Source organism: Saccopteryx leptura, chromosome X (assembly GCF_036850995.1).
Source record: "Saccopteryx leptura isolate mSacLep1 chromosome X, mSacLep1_pri_phased_curated, whole genome shotgun sequence".
Classification (NCBI taxonomy): domain Eukaryota; kingdom Metazoa; phylum Chordata; class Mammalia; order Chiroptera; family Emballonuridae; genus Saccopteryx; species Saccopteryx leptura.
The window spans coordinates 82,723,057-82,741,718 of NC_089516.1; the positions used below are offsets into that span (position 1 = coordinate 82,723,057).

General features: G+C 39.5%; 1 protein-coding gene across 4 annotated transcripts in view; it reads left to right on the top strand.

The window, feature by feature from the left end:
* Positions 1-15,256, top strand: part of SYTL4 (synaptotagmin like 4) — a 70,438-nt gene extending 55,182 nt beyond the window's left edge. For all 4 annotated transcript variants that reach the window (XM_066356950.1, XM_066356954.1, XM_066356951.1 and 1 more), the window contains 4 exons: positions 8,555-8,663; positions 10,445-10,544; positions 11,292-11,500; positions 13,594-15,256. In XM_066356950.1, coding sequence (XP_066213047.1) covers positions 8,555-8,663; positions 10,445-10,544; positions 11,292-11,500; positions 13,594-13,742 — 567 coding nt within the window. In that variant the 3' untranslated portion in view covers positions 13,743-15,256. The remainder of the gene's footprint in view (positions 1-8,554; positions 8,664-10,444; positions 10,545-11,291; positions 11,501-13,593) is intronic.
* The last annotated feature ends 3,406 nt before the right edge of the window (positions 15,257-18,662 follow it).

Here is an 18,662-nt window from a genome sequence, read left to right on the forward strand (position 1 = left end):
GAGTTCACTGAAGTTCACAATCTAGAAATGAAAATTTTGTAAATATTGTTAAACAACACAAAGACCATTTCAGTATTACATATCTGTTTTAACTTAAAATGGTGTACAATTACTGTTGTTTTTTTCTGCCCAGTAATCCATTTGCCTCCCAGTCAGTTTTCTCTTCCAGGCATCTACATCCATTCTTTTCTTTTTAAAATTGAATTTATTGGAGTAATATTGGTCAATAATATTATACAAATTTCAGGTGTACAACTTTATGATACATCTGTGTACTCAATTGTGTGCTCACCATCCGAAGCCTAGCCTCCTTTTGTCACCTTGTATTTGACCCCCTTTAACCTCTTCATCCACTCCCTCCACCCCTTCCCCTCTGGTAACCACTGTTACCTACCTCTTCTTTTATTCATCTCTTCCATACACTAAGCTTTGTGCATTCTGGATATGTGGTACATTTTTCTAAAGTGATAAGGAATATGCCCTCCTGGCATTAATGTGCTCATGATGAGGACCTAGTTAAGAGGAGCCCTGGTGAAAAGAGCTGGTGAAAGGACACCTCTAGTGTGTATAGCGCATGCTCTGGATGCAAAGCATAAAGAATGGAGCCATGCCAAGAGGGCTGATAGAGTGAAGCAGCTCTGCTGCCCACAACCAGAGATGGCAGGCTGCTGTTGCCCATCCTAGACATTCAGCCATTCACTCTTGCATTCATTCAGTAAATATTTTGGGAGCACCTACTATGTGCCAGGTACTTTGGCTAAGGGCCAGACATTCTAAGATGAACAAAAATAGGCTTGACTCCTGTCCCGGCATTTAGACTATAGAGATAGAGATAGTTATTAATCAAAAGTAACAAAAATAATTGGGAAGTTAAAAATTGTGGAATATTCAAATCCTTGAAACATAGTTTCCACCTAGCCCTCAAATCTTTGTAAGCTTTCTCTTAAAAAATACTGTTTATCGGACATGATGTTTCAATGCAATCATGAGAGACCTGAAGATGGCAGTGGAGTAGGCAGATGCACAGACTCCCTGCTCTCACAACCAAACTGGAATACAAATCAACTTAGGAACAATCAGAGTGAAAAACCAACTCTGGACTACAAGAATAGCTCTCAAAAACCAAGGAGCAAAGAAGAAGCCACAACAATCCTGGTAAAGAGCGCCTGAATCTCCCCTGCTTACAGGAACGGAGGGGAGGGGGAGGCTGAGAGCCCAGAGGGGCTCTCACTCCAGGGAAAAGAGCAGAAAATACTGCTCACAGCCACTTGCCTGGCGACCAGGGAGCGAGGTGTGTTGAAAGGACTGGCTTATCTTCCAAGTGGAAAGGGGAGAGAGAGGGACAGATGGTGAGGAGCAGAAGAATGCAGGGGATGACCTAAAAAAAAGCTGACTCATTCAGTACTGGAGGCAGCCATAGCTGGGGAAGGGACTGATCCTATCACAAAACAGAACTGAATTGCTTCTGGATCACAGATCTCCAGACATCTCTCCAGCTCCAATCAGCTCAACAAGACACAGCTGAAAACAAGAAGTGGGGAGGAGGGGCAGTAACTCAGGTATCCATGGAGATCTGAGATACACCTCCCCCTAATGAAGCTGAGAAAACAACCCTACCCCCAGAGATATTAGTTGGTGGAAGAGGCCTTCAGAGTCTCAGGTTACACCCATCCCATTCCTGGATACAGTTTCAAGGAAGCCCCCTGCTGAGATCAGTAAACAAGACTAACACCTGTTAAGAAAACAAACAAATCAAGACTTCAAAGTGGCACAAAACTGAAAGTGGGTTACAAATAATAGCTGATGCCAACCCAAGAAGACCTAGAAATAGCACAATTGAAAATTGGAGGCAGACAACACCAAGCATAGACTCAACCAGTTCTACAAGCAAAACACCCAAACACAGAAATGAGAAGACAAAGAAGTGCAGTCCAAATGAAACCACAAGATAAACCATCAGGAGTTGAACAGAGTGATATAGAAATAACCAAACTTCCAGATGCAGAGTTCAAAATAATGATTGTAAGGATGCTTAAGGACCTTAGAACAACAATGGATGGTCATTACGAACACCTAAATAAAGAAATAGCAATTATAAAAAAGGATATTGAAATATTAAAAAAGAATCAGTCAGAGATGACAAACACAATATCAGAAATGAAGACCACAATGGAAGGAATTAAAAACAAGATGGATAGAGCTGAGGATCGGATCAGTGAGTTGGAGGATAACTTGAATGAAGGCAAGAAAGCAGAGAAGAAAAAAGAAAAGAGACTCAAAAAGTCTGAGGAAACTCTTAGAGAGCTCTGTGACAACACGAAGAGAAATAACATCCGCATCATAGGGGTTCCTGAAGAAGAAGAGAAAGAACAAGGGATAAAGACTTTGTTCCAATCATATCATAGCTGAAAACTTCCTGAAATTAATACAGGAGAAACTCTCACAAGCTGAAGAAGCACAGAGAACTCCATTAAAGAGAAACCCAAAGAAACCTACACCAAGACACATCATGATTAAAATACCAAAGCTAAGTGATAAAGAGTAAATATTAAAAGCTGCTAGAGAAAAAATGCTATCACCTACAAAGGAGCTCCCATAAGGATGACATCAGACTTCTCAACAGAAACACTTGAAGCCAGAAGGGAATGGCAAGAAATATTCAAAGTAATGCAGAACAAGAACCTACAACCAAAACTACTTTATCCAGCAAGGCTATCATTTAAAATTGAAGGAGAAATAAAAAGCTTCTCAGACAAAAAAAATCTCAAGGAATTCATTACAACCAAACCAATGCTGCAGGAAATGTTAAAGGGCATGGTGTAAACAGATCAAAGTGGGAAAAGAACATAGCAAAAGAGGAATACAGCTTTAAAGAATAAAATGGCAATAAACAACTACATATCAATAATAACCTTAAATGTAAATGGATTAAATGATCCAATCAAAAGACAAAGGGTAGCTGCATGGATAAGAAAACAGGACCCGTACATATGCTGTCTACAAGAGACACACCTTAAAACAAAAGATGCACATAGATTGAAGGTAAAAAGATGGAAAAAAATATTTCATGCAAATGGAAATGAAAAAAAAGCTGGGGTAGCAATACTTATATTAGACAAAACGGACTTTAAAACAAAGAATACAGTAAAAGATAAAGAAGGCCACTATATAATGATAAAGGGAGCAATCCAACAGGAAGATATAACTATTATAAATATCTACACACCCAATATAGGAGCACCTTTAATATATAAAGCAGACTTTGATGGATATACAGAGCGAGATCAACAGCAATATTATAATAGTAGGGGATTTCAATACCCCACTAACATCACTAGAAGATCCTCAAGAAAGAAAATTAACAAAGAAACAGCAGACTTAAAGGACACACTAGATCAACTCGATTTAATAGATACCTTCAGAACCTTTCACCCTAAAGCAGCAGAATATACATTATTTTCAAGTGCTCATGGTACATTCTGTAGGATAGACCACATGTTAGGGCACAAACGTGGTCTCAACAAATTTAAGAAGATTGAAATTATATCAAACACTTTCTCTGATCACAATGGCATGAAGTAGAAATGAACCACAACAGAAAAGCTCAAAAATTCTCAAACACATGGAAACTAAATAGCAGGTTGTTAAATAATGAATGGATTAAGAATGAGATCAAAGAAGAAATAAAAAAATTCCTAGAAACGAATGACAATGAGCATACAACAGCTCAAAATTTATGGGACACAGCAAAAGCAGTACTGAGAGGGAAGTTCATAGCCCTAGAGGCACATTTTAAGAAACTAGAAAAAGCTCAAATAAACAACTTAACCCTGCATCTAAAAGAACTAGAAAAAGAACAGCAAGTAAAGCCCAAATGTAGTAGAAGGAAGGAAATAATAAAGATCAGAGGAGAAATAAATGACATAGAGGCTAAAGAAACAATACAGAGAATCAATGAAACTAGGAGCTGGTTCTTTGGAAAGGTAAACAAGATCGATGAACCTTTAACTAGACTCACCAAGAAAAAAAGAGAGAGGACTCAAATAAATAAAATTAGAAATGAGAGTGGAGAAATAACCACTGACACAACAGAAATACAAAATATTGTAAGAAAATACTATGAAGAACTGTATGCCAAAAAACTAGACAGCCTAGATGAAATGGACAAATTCCTTGAATCATACAATCTTCCAAAAATCAATCTGGAAGAATAAGAAAACCTAATCAGACAGATTACACCAAATGAGATCCAAACAGTTATAAAAAAAAACTCCCAACAAAGAAAAGTCCTGGGCCTGATGTCTTCACAACTGAATTCTACCAAATATTCAAAGAAGAACTGACTCCTATCCTTCTCAAGCTATTTCAAAAAATTCAAGAGGAAGGAAGACTTCCAAGCTCCTTTTATGATGTGAGCATAATACTGATTCCAAAACCAGGCAAAGACAACACAAAGAAAAAAAATTATAGGCCAATATCCCTGATGAATATACATGCTAAAATCCTCAACAATGTATTAGCAAACCGGATCCAACAATATATGGAAAAATCATACACCATGATCAAGTGGGAGCTATTTCAAAAAATTCAAAAGGAAGGAAGACTTCCAAGCTCCTTTTATGATGCAAGGATAATACTGATTCCAAAACTAGGCAAAGACAACACAAAGAAAAAAAATTATAGGCCAATATCCCTGATGAATATAGATGCTAAAATCCTCAACAAAGTATTAGCAAACTGGATCCAACAATATATGGAAAAAATCATACACCATGATCAAGTGGGATTTATTCTGGAAGGCAAGGCTGGTACAATATCCGCAAATCAATCAATGTGATTCATCACATAAACAAAAGGAAGGAGAAAAACCACATGATAATTTCAATAGATGCAGAAAAAGCATTTGATAAAATCCAGCATCCGTTCATAATCAAAACTCTCAGCAAAGTGGGAATACAGGGAACATACCTCAACATGACAAAAGCCATCTATGACAAACCCATAACCAACATCATACTCATTGGGCAAAAATTAAAAGCAATCCTCTTAAGATCAGGAGCAAGGCAGGGGTGCCCCCTTTCACCACTCTTATTCAACATAGTCCTGGAAGTCCTAGCCACAGCAATCAGACAAGAAGAAGAAATAAAATGCATTCAAGTTGGAAAAGAAGAAGTAAAACTATCATTATTTGCACATGATATGATATTGTATGTAGAAAACCCTAAAGTCTCAGTCAAAAAACTACTGGACCTGATAAATGAATTCAGCAAAGTGGCAGGATATAAAATTAATACTCAGAAATCAGAGGCATTTTTATATGCCAACAAAGAACAGTCAGAAAGAGAAATTAAGGAAACAATCCCCTTCACTATTACAACCAAAAAAAAAAAAAAAAAAAAAAAAAAGTACCTAGGAGCAAATTTAACCAAGGAGACTAAAGACTTGTACTCGGAAAATTATAAAACATTGATAAAAGAAATCAAGAAAGTACAAACAAGTGGAAGCACATACCCTGCTCATGGTTAGGAAGAATAAACATTATTAAAATGTCTATACTACTCAAAGGCAATCTATAAATTCAATGCAATACCAATTAAAATACCAATGACATACTTCAAAGATATAGATCACATATTCCAAAAATTTATATGGAACCAAAAAAGAACACAAATAGCCTCAGAAATCTTAAAAAAGAAGAATAAAGTGGGAGGTATCACACTTCTTGATATCAAGTTATACTACAAAGCCATTGTACTCAAAACAGCCTGGTACTGGCATAAAAACAGGCATATAGATCAATGGAACAGAACAGAGAACCCAGAAATAAACCCACAGCTCTATGGACAACTGATACTTGACAAAGGAGGTAAGGAAATACAATGGAGTAAAGACAGCCTCTTTAATAAACGGTGTTGGGAAAATTGGACAGCTACCTGCAAAGAAATGAAACTAGACCACCAACTTACACCATTCACAAAAATAAACTCAAAATGGATAAAAGACTTAAACATAAGCCGTGAAACCATAAGCATCTTAGAAGAAAACATAGACAGTAAGCTCTCCGACATCTCTTGGAGCAATATATTTGCTGATTTATCTCCACGGGCAAGTGAAATAAAAGACAGGATAAGCAAATGGGACTATATCAAACTAAAAATCTGTTGCACAGCTAAAGAGAGTAAGAACAGAATAAAAAGACAAACTACACAATGGGTGAACATATTTGACAATACGTCTGATAAGGGGTTAATAACCAAAATTTATAAAGAACTTGTAAATCTCAACACCAGGAAGACAAATAATCCAATCAAAAAATGGGAAAAAGAAATGAATAGACATTTCTCCAAAGAGGACATACAGAAGGCCAATAGGCATATGAAAAAATGCTCAACATCATTAATTATTAGAGAAATGCAAATTAAAACCACAATGAGATATCACCTCACATCAGTCAGAATGGCGCTCATCAACAAAACAACACAGAATAAGTGCTGGCGAGGATGTGGAGAAAAGGGAACCCTCCTGCACTGCTGGTGGGAATGTAGACTGGTGCAGCCACTGTGGAAAACAGTATGGAGATTCCTCAAAAAACTGAAAATCGAACTGCCTTTTGACCCAACTATCCCACTTTTAGGAATATACCCCAAGAACACCATAGACCTACTCCAAAAGGAGAAATGCACCCCCATGTTTATGGCAGCATTGTTCACTATAGCGAAGATCTGGAAACAGCCCAAGTGTCCATCAGAGGTCGAGAGGATTAAAAAGCTTTGGTATATATATACTATGGAATACTACTCAGCCATATGAAATGATGACATCGGATCATTTACAATAACATGGATGGACCTTGATAACATTATACGGAGTGAAATAAGTAAATCAGAAAAAACTAAGAACTATAAGAATCTATACATAGATGGGACATAAAAATGAGACTCAGAGACATGGACAAGAATGTGATGGTAACGGGGGGGTGAGGGAGGGATGGGGCCGGAAGGAGAGAGAGGGGGTGGAGGGGCACAAAGAAAACCAGATAGAAGGTGACGGAAGACAATTTGACTTTGGGTGGGGGATATAGAGCATAATCAAATGTCAAAATAATCTGGAGATATTTTCTCTCAACATATGTACCTTGATTTATCAATGTCACTGCGTTAAATTTAATAAAAAAATACTGTTTATCTTTGAAGGTCATTTAGGTGATACATGCTATGCTTGTTAAAAAGACTGTAGTTATATGCAGAGTGAAATGTGAAAGTCCTTTTTCCTTTCACTATTCCACTCCATTCCTTAGAAGAAAAAAGTGTTAAGTTTGTCTGTATTCTTTGGTTTTTTTTCTGTGCAGTGCAGTAGAGTGGTTAAAAGCATGAACTCTAGGCCCTGGTTGTTTGGCTCAGTGGATAGAGCATTGGCCAGCCTGCTGACATCCTGGATTCGATTCCTGGTCAGGATACACAAGAGAAACACCCATCTGCTTCTTTTCCCCTTTCTCTCTCCCTTCTCTCACTTTTTCCTTCCCACAGCCAGTGGCTCAGTTAGTTCAAGCATGGCCCTGGGTGCTGAGGATAGCTCGTTGGTCTGAGTGTTGGCCTCAGGCACTGAGAATAGCTTGGTTGATTCGAGCATCATCCCCAGATGGGGGTTACCGGGTGGATCCTGGTCGGGCACATGTGGGAGTCTGTTTCACTACCTCCCCTCCTCTCACTTAAAAAAAAAAAGGAAAAAAAAGCTTGCACTCTGAAACCAGTCCATTTAAATTTGAATCCTGCCTCTGTCAATTACTGTGTGACCTTGGGCAAATTGCTTAAACTCTTTGTTCCTCTGTTCCATAATCTGTAAAATGAGAATAATGGTACCTACTTTAGGGACTATCTTGGATATTAAACAAAATGATATACTTAAAGTACTTATAATAGTGCCTGGCACAGAGTAAATACTACTTAAGAGATAATAGTAATAATCATTACTCACATACACATGTACAAATATGAATATATTTTAGTATAAGTGGGATACTTTTCTGCATCTTAGTTTGGTGACTTAACAGTCATGCTGGATATCTTTCCATGTCAGCATGTACAGCTTCACTGTATTCTTTGGTGTTTGCATGCCACATGCCATATGAGGGCATTAAAATCACTCATTTAACCTTTCCTATATTGATTGACATGTAAGTTGTTTCCACTTTTTGGCTATTACTAACAATACTGGAAGCAAAATCCTTCATCATGGTGCCAGTCCCCTGGGAGTTTGTGTGGCAACCTTGCTGAAGACCTTTGAGGGTATTTAGAATCTAGTAGTTGTATGACCAAGAGGCAAAATAGTGGGCATTACAGAGTGTTTTTGTTGGTTCTTCTGCATCTCCTACTGAAGAAACTGCCTTAGAAACTTGTGGCTGCCATGGCTTAGAGAACCTGGACTGTATTCATAAGGAGAAGGATCCTCATGCTGTGAAGCTGTTCTTGGGGATAATTTTATAATATCTTCAGCAAGAGGTCCCAACAACTCCTAACAAGCCCAGCTTGACCTGTTGGGTTTCCCTGTGTTTCAGATCAGTGCTGAGTCCCCGACTGGTTTGCCATCACACAAAGGCGAGTTGGTGGTTTCATTAAAATACATCCCAGCCTCCAAACTCCCTGTTGGAAGTGACCGGAAAAAGAGTGAGTTTTTTGGGGGGGCCCTGGACTTAGCTCTTATCTTATGTACAGGATCTTTGTGCTGTGGTTTTGTCTAGTGGCTAGCACTGTTGGAAAGACCAGATTGAGATGAGTTTTGGGTCATCTACGGAAGATTCCTTTACTTACTAAGTAAGCTTCATCTGCATTTTGTCAACCAGAAGGGAATGCCTTAGGGTTGGAATTTAATTTTTTTAGGCCATTATACTGAGTTGGTCTTGGTCCAGCTGTGGAAAGCTACTAAGAGGGCAGAATAGAACAGAAACTTTTGGGGTGAGAAAGGGTTGGTTGGAAGAAGGGGGCAGGAAGTTGAAGACCAAGATAGAGTGAATCAACTCTTATCTAGTGACTATGGATATGTAAGATGAATGAGACATGACATTTGCCCTCCCTGGAGGGAATTAGTTTAGCAAGAAACACAGTTATATACCAAAAGAACACAGATGCAGGTGTGATCAATTCTTCCTGGTTACATCTGGGAGAGCTGTAAAGAGGAAGTAATGATGGAACTGGACTTAAGACTTTACCAGGCAGAAAAGGAAGAGGATAAGTGGGAAGAACATTTCCAGAAGAAATAGCATGAGCATGGTAAATGTGCGGTGCACGTGAGTGTGAGGGAGTGAAGTCCTTATTTCGGTGAGGCTGGAGTTATGTTGTGTAGATGTGGGAGTGGGGCTGGAATTGTTGATGAGGCTGGAGCCTGACTATAAAGGGCCTTGCCTATAATGGTAAGGAGTTGAAATCGAGCTATTGACAATTGAAAGCCAAAGTTCTTGAAAAGATACTTATAGCAAGGTCTAACTATAGGATGTGGGGAATCAATAACATCTCCATGGAGGCTGTGCAAAGTGACTCGAGAAGAGAGGCAAGGACAGAGCCTTAGAGAACATCACCATTATAAAGGTTGAAGAGAGGAAGAGAATTCAGTGAGATACAAGGTTATCAGGAGAAAGCAACACCAAGAGAGAGCTTGAAGCTGGGACAGTTATTGTCAAGAGTATTGAAGAGTACTGGGAGGACAGGCCCAATGAAGAATAAGAAGACACGGTTTATCAGCGTTAGATTACATTTTCAGTGGATTAGTTGAAGAAGAAATCAGATTTCACTAGAAACTAAGCAGAGTGAATGAGGCAAAGAAGTAGAGGTGTTGAATGTGGATTCTTACATTGATGGTGAAAGAATGGAGAGACATGGGAAATAGGTTGAAAATCATATAAGATTGATTTTTTTAAAAAAGATATTTTAAAAAGGATAGATTGAGATTAGCAGATATTTAGACTGAAGGGATGGGACCAGTGGAGAGAGAGACATAAAGTGGGAGGTCAGGGTTGAAATTAATGATGCCTGATGAATTCTGTGAAGTGGGGGTTGGATCAAGAACACAAGTAGAAGAGTCTTTTTTTTTTTTTTTGTAATTCAATACGTATTAGGCAACTTTATTTCTCTAGGCCTCAATTTTCTCATCTATAGAACAAGGACAATAATAGTATATAATCTCATGGGGTAGTTTTAAGAATTAACTGCTTAATGTAGAATCTGACACATAGCGAGATTTTGATAAGCATTTATTGCTGTTGTTTTTGTTAACTGAGCATCTGTTGCTTACTATCAGGCACTCTGCTAGGTACTGAGAATCCAGGTCAGGTGTGGTCCATTTATGGATCTTGTTGCCTTCAGGAGCAAGGAAAGGAGATGCTGTGTAGACAGAGCTCAGGAGAACTTTGGAAATGTAGGGGCTTACTTGCTTTGGCTGACATCTCTTACAGGTAAAGGTGGGGACGGGGGAGAGCTCCAGGTATGGATCAAAGAAGCCAAGAACCTGACAGCTGCCAAATCAGGAGGGACTTCAGACAGCTTTGTTAAGGGGTGAGTCCCTGGACCAACATGAAACTAACCAGTTTCAGGACAAGAGAGCTAAAAGAGAAACCCAGTCGAACCTTTCTCTGTGGATGTTGTACTTGTTTGTTCTGCCACTTCCAGCACCCAACTTCGTTCCTGAAATTAGGTAAGGCCAAAACCTCTGCTACCACATTTACATTGGTCTGCGCTCAGTTTGCACTGGACAGAAGTGCCGATTGCCAAAGAGGAAGATGGTAGACAGACAGGTCTGACTTTTCCTTTGTTATAGACGTGTGCTCTTAATAAAAAACATCTCTGTCCCCTGACTGGCAAGATTTGGGGACTCATGACTTTGTTCCCCACATTATTTAAGTAATACTAGCTTTCCACAAATTATAGATCATCTACTAAATTAAGTTCTTGAGTAAATTATGTTTGGCTATGCCTATAGTTACTACCACTGGTTTTATTTAAAGAGGACCTTGCCCAATAGGAATGGAAACATGTTTAAAACCCATTTTTAATACAATATAACATTTTAATATAATAACATTATATTATTTTTCCCCCCAGGATGAAGGAATTGAATCAGATGAATGATCTAATGGAGGTAGTAGGAACTCTGTTTCAGGAGATTCAAAGGCAGAATTATGTGTATTAGGATCGGAAAGTTGACTCACCTTCCTGGGTTAGGCCTGTGGTAGGAGAAAGGAGAATTTAGATAGTATTTCCAGACTTGAGTAGGTTGTTGATTTCTCTCCCGCCCTCTGCCAGATACCTCCTTCCCATGAGGAACAAGGCCAGTAAGCGTAAAACTCCTGTGATGAAGAAGACCCTGAACCCCCACTACAACCATACATTTGTCTACAATGGTGTGAGGCTGGAAGATCTACAACACATGTGCCTGGAACTGACTGTGTGGGACCGGGAGCCCCTGGCCAGCAATGACTTCCTGGGAGGGGTCAGGCTGGGTGTTGGCACTGGTGAGAGCTTTTACCCCTCCTTCACTATCTTAAAGGCCTCTTTCATATTTCACTCCGAATGTACCCAACTTCCTTCCTACAAAGTTTCTCTATTACAAGAGTTGTCTGCTTTCCTTTAAGTTAATGTTCAACCAATATTTACTGAGTACCTATTATGTGCAGGCCTAGAAGAAGGTCGAGCTCATGCACTCCTTTTTAAAAAAAATTTTTTTCAACTTATTTATTGACTTTATAGAGAGAGGAATGGAGAGAGAGACACTCAGAAACATTGATCTGTTCCTGTGTGTGCCTTGACTGGGAATCAAACCTACAACCTCATGTGCACCCTTATGTGTACAGAAACATGTGACCCTGATTGCCTGGAATACCATCATCATCTTCACACACACACACACACACATACACACACACACACACACACACACACAAATCTGAAAACCCACCTATATCTGCACCTATAATTTCCATCTTCCATCCGGTTATAATGGAAGAAGTGTCCTTTTAGCAACAGGCCAGTCTATTTGCTCATCTGTCAGTAACCTCACTTCTGGAGTTTCCTATCTTTTTTGTCTGATCAGTTTCATTCTCTCTGCCTCCTTACTGGAAACAGATATGCTCTGGTATTTCTGATCTTAAGAAACAGAAATAAACCTTCCCTTGATCCCACAGCTCCCATTTAATTTATTAAAAATAATTGTCTCCACTCCCCTACCTCTCCTTTAGTTTCAATCCACTGTGGTCTGACACGTGTCCCACCAGTGCACTGAGCAGTTACTTCTGCCAAAGTTTTGTTTTCATCTTACTAGAATTATTAATGCTATTTAGTATAATTGATCACTTCCTTTTTCTTGAAATACTTAGGTTTTATTGACACTACACTCTTGATTCTTTTTTCACTCACTGCTCACCTTCTCAATTTTCTTTGTGGGTTCCTCATTCGGTACCCAAACTCTAAATGGTGTTTCTCAAGGCATGGTCTTGGATCCTTTTCTCTCTATATAGTCTCTGCATTCCTGTGCCCTTAAACAATATTTGTATATTAATAAATCATACAAAGCATTTAACATAAAACATCTAGTATAATTTTTAAAAAACAACAACAATGTAAGCCAGTTCAAGTCAGTTCCCTGCTTAAAAACCTTCAGTGATGTCCTGTTGTATTTACAACAAAGTTCTCAGCATGCCTTCAGGCCCCATATGATCTAGACCTTTTATGTTTCTTTATAATCCATCCCCGTTTCACTCTCCTGCTTGCTCACTATGCTCCAACTACAATGACTTTCTTTCTGCTCTCCAAATATACTATTCTTATTCTTACTTTAAAATCTCAGCAATTAGTATTCCCCCTGTCTAGAAAGGCTGGTTCCTTCCTATCCTTCAAATCTTGACTCAACTCTCTTCTCCAAGAGGCCCTTAGACTACTCTATCTAAAGGATGACCTGATCCAGGCGCTACAAATCACCTTGTTTACTAACTTCATGACATTTATCTCATTATCTGAAATACTATTGTTGATTTACTTGTATATTTTCTGTCTTTCCTATTCAAATGTAAGATGCCTGTAGACAGGACTTTTTCTGCTTTGTTCACCATTGTATTCCCCAGAGCCTAGAAAAGTACTGGCACACAGTAGACATTCAATAAGTGTTTATTGAAGGAACAAAGGTACAAGAGAATAGGAGTGAGGACAGATACAATCCTATCTTCAGGCCTACAGTTTACAGCTAGAGTAAAAGGTGTTCAGCTTCTTCATTTAAAAACAAATTTAAGTCAAGTTGGCAATAACAGAAGGACAGTAGCTCTGGCATGAGGTGTCAGACACCCGAGCTCCATACCAGCCTTAGTATACGAGGTCTCTAACTATTGTCTCCTTTGTTGTCCCATTTCATCCATCAGAAGTCTCCTGATAGAGTCTCAAGAACCCAGAAATAGTTGTGCAGAATCATTAGGAAATAGTTCCAAGACTGCTGTCCGTTACAGCACATCTTCATAGCACACTGTCTTTTATGCGGTGGCTACCCTTGTTGGTGTGAGCTGAAAGGTGGACTGAAGGGTGGGGTCCCTGTTCAGCCTCCTCTGGTGTTTCTTTTCAGGGATCAGTAATGGGGAAGTGGTGGACTGGATGGACTCGACTGGGGAAGAAGTGAGCCTGTGGCAGAAGATGCGACAGTACCCAGGGTCTTGGGCGGAAGGGACTCTGCAGCTCCGTTCCTCGATGGCCAAGCAGAAGCTGGGTGTATGAGTCCCTGCCCTTCTCTGCCGTCCCAGCCCTGGCCAGAGCAAGTCAGAGGAAGTTAAGAAATCCAGAGCAAAGATTTATAATGTAACGTGTGTGTATACAAACATACATTTCTACAGATCTCATTATGCCAGAGTGATGCAGACTTGTTCCCGGTTTGAAAGCAGGCTCAAAAATAAGGGTCTCTTCAATATGTTTTCATTTGTGCAAAATTTAGTACAGTTTCAGAGTCTGGTTTTTCTTATATCTTTTGGTGATTTAATTAACTTATATAAATGTTTTAAAGCAACTTTTTATCACCTGTCTTACTATCCTTGTGCCTACTTCCCCAGGAAGCCCTGGCTCTGGCATTAGTACCAGTCTATGTTTAAATGTGCTCCCAATCTAAGGACAAGGCTCTGGGAAGTAGGGTTGGGTTACTAAGATAGGACAAGATTGTAGAAAGGTGAGTAGGGCCTCTCCTTCCTCTCTAATTTATGTGTTTGGCTCATTTTCTACCTTGATAAGTTTCTGGAACTTGGCTTTTAATTCCTCTTGGTTTTTTTTTGTTTTTTTTTTTTTAAGCAGTTTTCACCTTGCTTGAGTGTAGTTTTTTTTCTTGAAATTCTGCGAAAACACTTCAGTTTCTTCTGGTTCTAGAGATCTTCACTCTACTTCATAATGGAGCTTCTTTAAAAAAGAACATTTTAAATAATAGCCTTTTGACCAAGTCATGGACATGCCAAGCAAATACTCTTTGGTTGTTCCAAAGGATCACAGTTACAGGCTGAAATGTCTTCCAGTCTGTGTTGAATTCTTTGCATTTAAACTGACACAGCAGTTGTTAGAGAGCTCATTTTTCTTATGAAAGGCAAGACATCTTCACTCTCAATATGTACCACATCTTTTTTAAAATTTGTGCCCACAATGTGTTACCATACAGAATATGGTCTATACACCATTATTTCCACCAGAATAGCCAAGTACTGTCTAAAGTGGATCAGTGTTTTTCCAGACTGTGTAGTGTTAGTGCTCCAAAAGAATGTGTTCAGAGAATCTCCCAGTTACTATGACTTCCTTCATAGTAGAAAGTGGTTTCAATTCTCATTTTCTCTGTTGTTTCCTAAACTTGACCTGAATGTAACATGGGAGTACTGTGTAACATGGGAGTAGTGTGTTGAGGTCTTTCTAAGAAAGGTACAGTGATTTAAGAAGAAACTCACTGTTCAAAACTGACCTTTGTACTTTTCCATGTGTATCTACACAAAGTCACTTGAGAAAGGAGTCTATACCAGAGAAGACAAATCTTTCAGTCCAGTCATCTGCTCACTGAGTCTCCTATAAAGCTGCTGGCTGAGGGAAGCTAATGTAGTTTCTATTGTAAGTTTGAACTGAATGGAGGCATGTTTTTAAAAGGTTTATTTGGTGTGGATTGATATGGTAATGGAAGGCATATCTTGGAATACTGGACTGTAACATCCTCCTTTGTTCTTCACCCCTTGAAATGTATATGTTCTGTAATAAAGTGTTCTCACTTATCAAGTGTTTGCATTTTTTAGGGCTATAGATGCTTTTGTACTGATGTCCTGAGTTTCTGTTGTTGTTTTTCATGTGGATTGAAAGATACGAACCAAAGTGACAAATGCCCTTCCCTAACCATACTGCACAAATTCAAAGAAAACTTCCCTTTCCCCACATTGCTTTCAGATGCCTCCACTGAGCTCTTATCCATTGAACTTTCTGTTAGTATGTAGGGAAAGAACTAAGAAGCCATCTTAAAAGTAGTACCACTTTTCTTTTTCTCTCTCAGGTATCAAGAGAACTCCTCCTTTAGCTTTGTGCCCCCCCCAACACACATGCTGGAGAAAGGAAAGCAATGTACACAGGGGACGATGTTCCCAGCTGTAAATATTTTTTTATTAATCTTTCAATTTCTCTAGGAGGTGTAGGGCCTTTTTCCTTCAATCCTACCACCATTATTTACTTTTGAGAGATAAATAACAGAGATGCTAAGTAAGCCATCTTAGAAATAAGGCTCTGGGTTTCTAGGTAGGCCCAGATGCTTCTTCTTGTGCCAAACAGGCATTGGTATATTTTGAATGCTTTTTGTGTACAAGGCTTTATGCTAGGCACATTATATTACTTTAATTTCTCCCTTTAGAGTAGGAAAATTTACCTTTTTACAGATGAGTAAAATCAAGGCAAGAGTTGGGATTTGAATCAAAATCTGACTTTACAGTGCCATGCTGTGCCCTGCAATAATGATATGTATGTTATGGGTGAAGATTCCAAGGACGAAATGACTCCTCTCTGCTAAAATATCCTGAAGAAAGAAATTTAGTTTACAAAATAAGAATCAGAATGCTTTGGAAGTACTTAGGCAATTGACTAACTGTATAGTTTGTGGGGAGGGTGGCAGAGAAGGGCATAGAGAAGAACAGAAGCAGAAGTATGGACAGGGGGCAGGGGCAGGCTAGCTCCTTTGGGTCTGGCAGTGGGCCTAATTCTGCTGCTGTCTGCTTTCCCTACTGGAGCTGAGATTTCTTCCATCACAGTTCAAAAGAAGTTACAGTAATACTAAAAGAAAGCAAGATTGCCTTGCCTTGACTATTCTATAAAAGAATACAAAAGTTCTTCAATATTTAAAGCTAGAGCAGCATTTATCTGTGGGAGTTAAGCCCAGGTGGGAACTCTGTTCAGGAGAAGGCCGGGGCCTCTTCATGTTATCATTGGGCCTTTAACCTGCTCATGTGCACTGGCTTGCCATTTGGCTTGTGAATGATAAAGACAAGGAAGGGCATTCATTTGGCCCACTGTGCAATAAGTGCCTTTAGAACCACAGACCCTGTCTGACTGGACACTTCCCAAATGAACTCAATTGTGTTTTGCCTTTTGCCCATAACTTGCTTCCTGCCTTTCACAACCCCTGTACCTCCCTGTAGGGATGAGGGAGAAAGGGAACATTTTGCTCCAAGTTTGATCATTGCCTCCATGTCTCATTCTACTCAGCAACAGCCTAACTTTTGATTTTGCATTTTAAAAGTGAGATTTCCACTAAATCCCCTAACCCCAGTGGTAACAGCTTTTCTATGTCTCACCAGTACCCCCATATTTTCTGGGCTCATGATTATGTCCCATTGCTCTGCTTTGGGCAGTGAATTTTCACAAGTTGAGAGGCTTTCATGTCCCTCTTTTCTCTTGCGCCCACTCCAAGTCTTGTGCTTGAGTAGGATTATGTGTAGAATGTGAAAACTTTACCCTTGCTTGGAGCTGTCAGCTGTCTTTAAATGAAAACTAGAGAAAAAGGTAGAGACAGTATAGCATAATGTTTAAGAACTGGAGCCACACTGCTGTTGTTTAAATCCTGACTGCCACTTACTAGCTGTCTGATCCTAGGCAAGTTGCCTAACTTCTCTGTGCCTCAGTTCCTTTAGCTGTAAAATGGGTCCAATAATAGTGCCTACTTTATGAGTTTCTTGTGAACATTTCAGAGTCAATTGATATAATGTATAGAATGGCGCCTGGCATATAGTGAGTACTTGAACATTACTAGCTCTGCCTCTCTACCTAGCCTGCCTCCTTCTCCCCTCTAATACTCCCCTGATGACCCTGCCCTAGGTAGGTAAAGCTAATGGAGAAAGCATGCTGAGTCTTAACCATGATACTGAATTCCTTCCAAGGTGTAGAACAGAAAGTTCTCAACAGCAAAGAGAAGAACACTTGCTTTTAAAACACCAACACACAGTTGAGTGTGGCCGATGTCAGAGCTGGGGCCTGAGTGTAATCTCACTTCCCAATAGCTCTGCCTGGACTTTAAGACTAGACTTTGTGTTTCCATAGCTTCTTCCTGCTCTATACTTATCTCTTAAAAGTGACCATCTGATTAAGTTAATAAATGAGGCTGAATCTCCTTTTTCCTTTTCTACTGTTTAGTTTTACAGAGACTTGGATTGGTGCTTTTGAGTTTTCCTAGATCATGAGCTCAGATCTCCTCTGAGGAAAGGATAGCATTGACTACCTTTTATTATGGAACTGGAGGCTCAGAAAGAAGAGATTCTTGCTCATGAAGCAGCTGGGGGAGCTAAAGGAAGCATTCTTTTTTGGTCTAATTTTGCTTTCTAAGCTCCCACCAACTGCAGCATTATCCTAACTCTCACATGAAGCAATGGTTAACATAACATTTATAGCCCAATACCCTAAAAGGGGAAAAAACAAGTCCAAGAATGTTTTGAAGCTCTTCTCACCTCCAGTGATACAGTTAATCTATGAGGAAAATCCAGCTACAATTGCAAGTGTCCTGGTTGTTTGTTGTGATGGTGCTGCCCTCTGCTGTCACTTCATGGTAGAGGAACCATTTAAAGCACTACCAGTTATCGGCTATCTTACCTGAAGATACTTTTGTTGCAGGGCCAGTGCACCAACCTCAAGGAACAGCATTTCATAGACAAGTGAAATTGGTATTCAAGATCGAGCTCCTGGCTTTGAGTTCAAGATGGCATGTAGGAAGATCCGGAGCTTATTAATATCAAAACTGCAACTACATATACAACAGCTATCTCTGAGAAGAACCTGAAGACTAGCCAAACAGATTTTCTACAACTATGGATATAAAGAAAAAGCCACATTGAAAAGGGAAGAAGGAGGAGTAGAGACTAAGTCTAATCAGGACCTACCCTATCTCCCAATCCCCATGTGGTGACTCTCAAGTGGGAGGGATATCACAACTTCAGAGGTCATCCTTGAAGAGCGAGGGGTCTGACCCTAGCCTGGGGGACATGCATCAGGAAGAGGAGCTCCCATAACATCTGGCTTTTAAAAGCAGCAGGGCTTATGTCTGGGAGAGCCAAAGGGCTGTAGGAATTCCAGGTTGCACTCTTTCTGAGTCCTGGCACAGAGGCAGCAGTTTGAAAAGCATCTAGTACATATGTGAAGGTGATATACTGA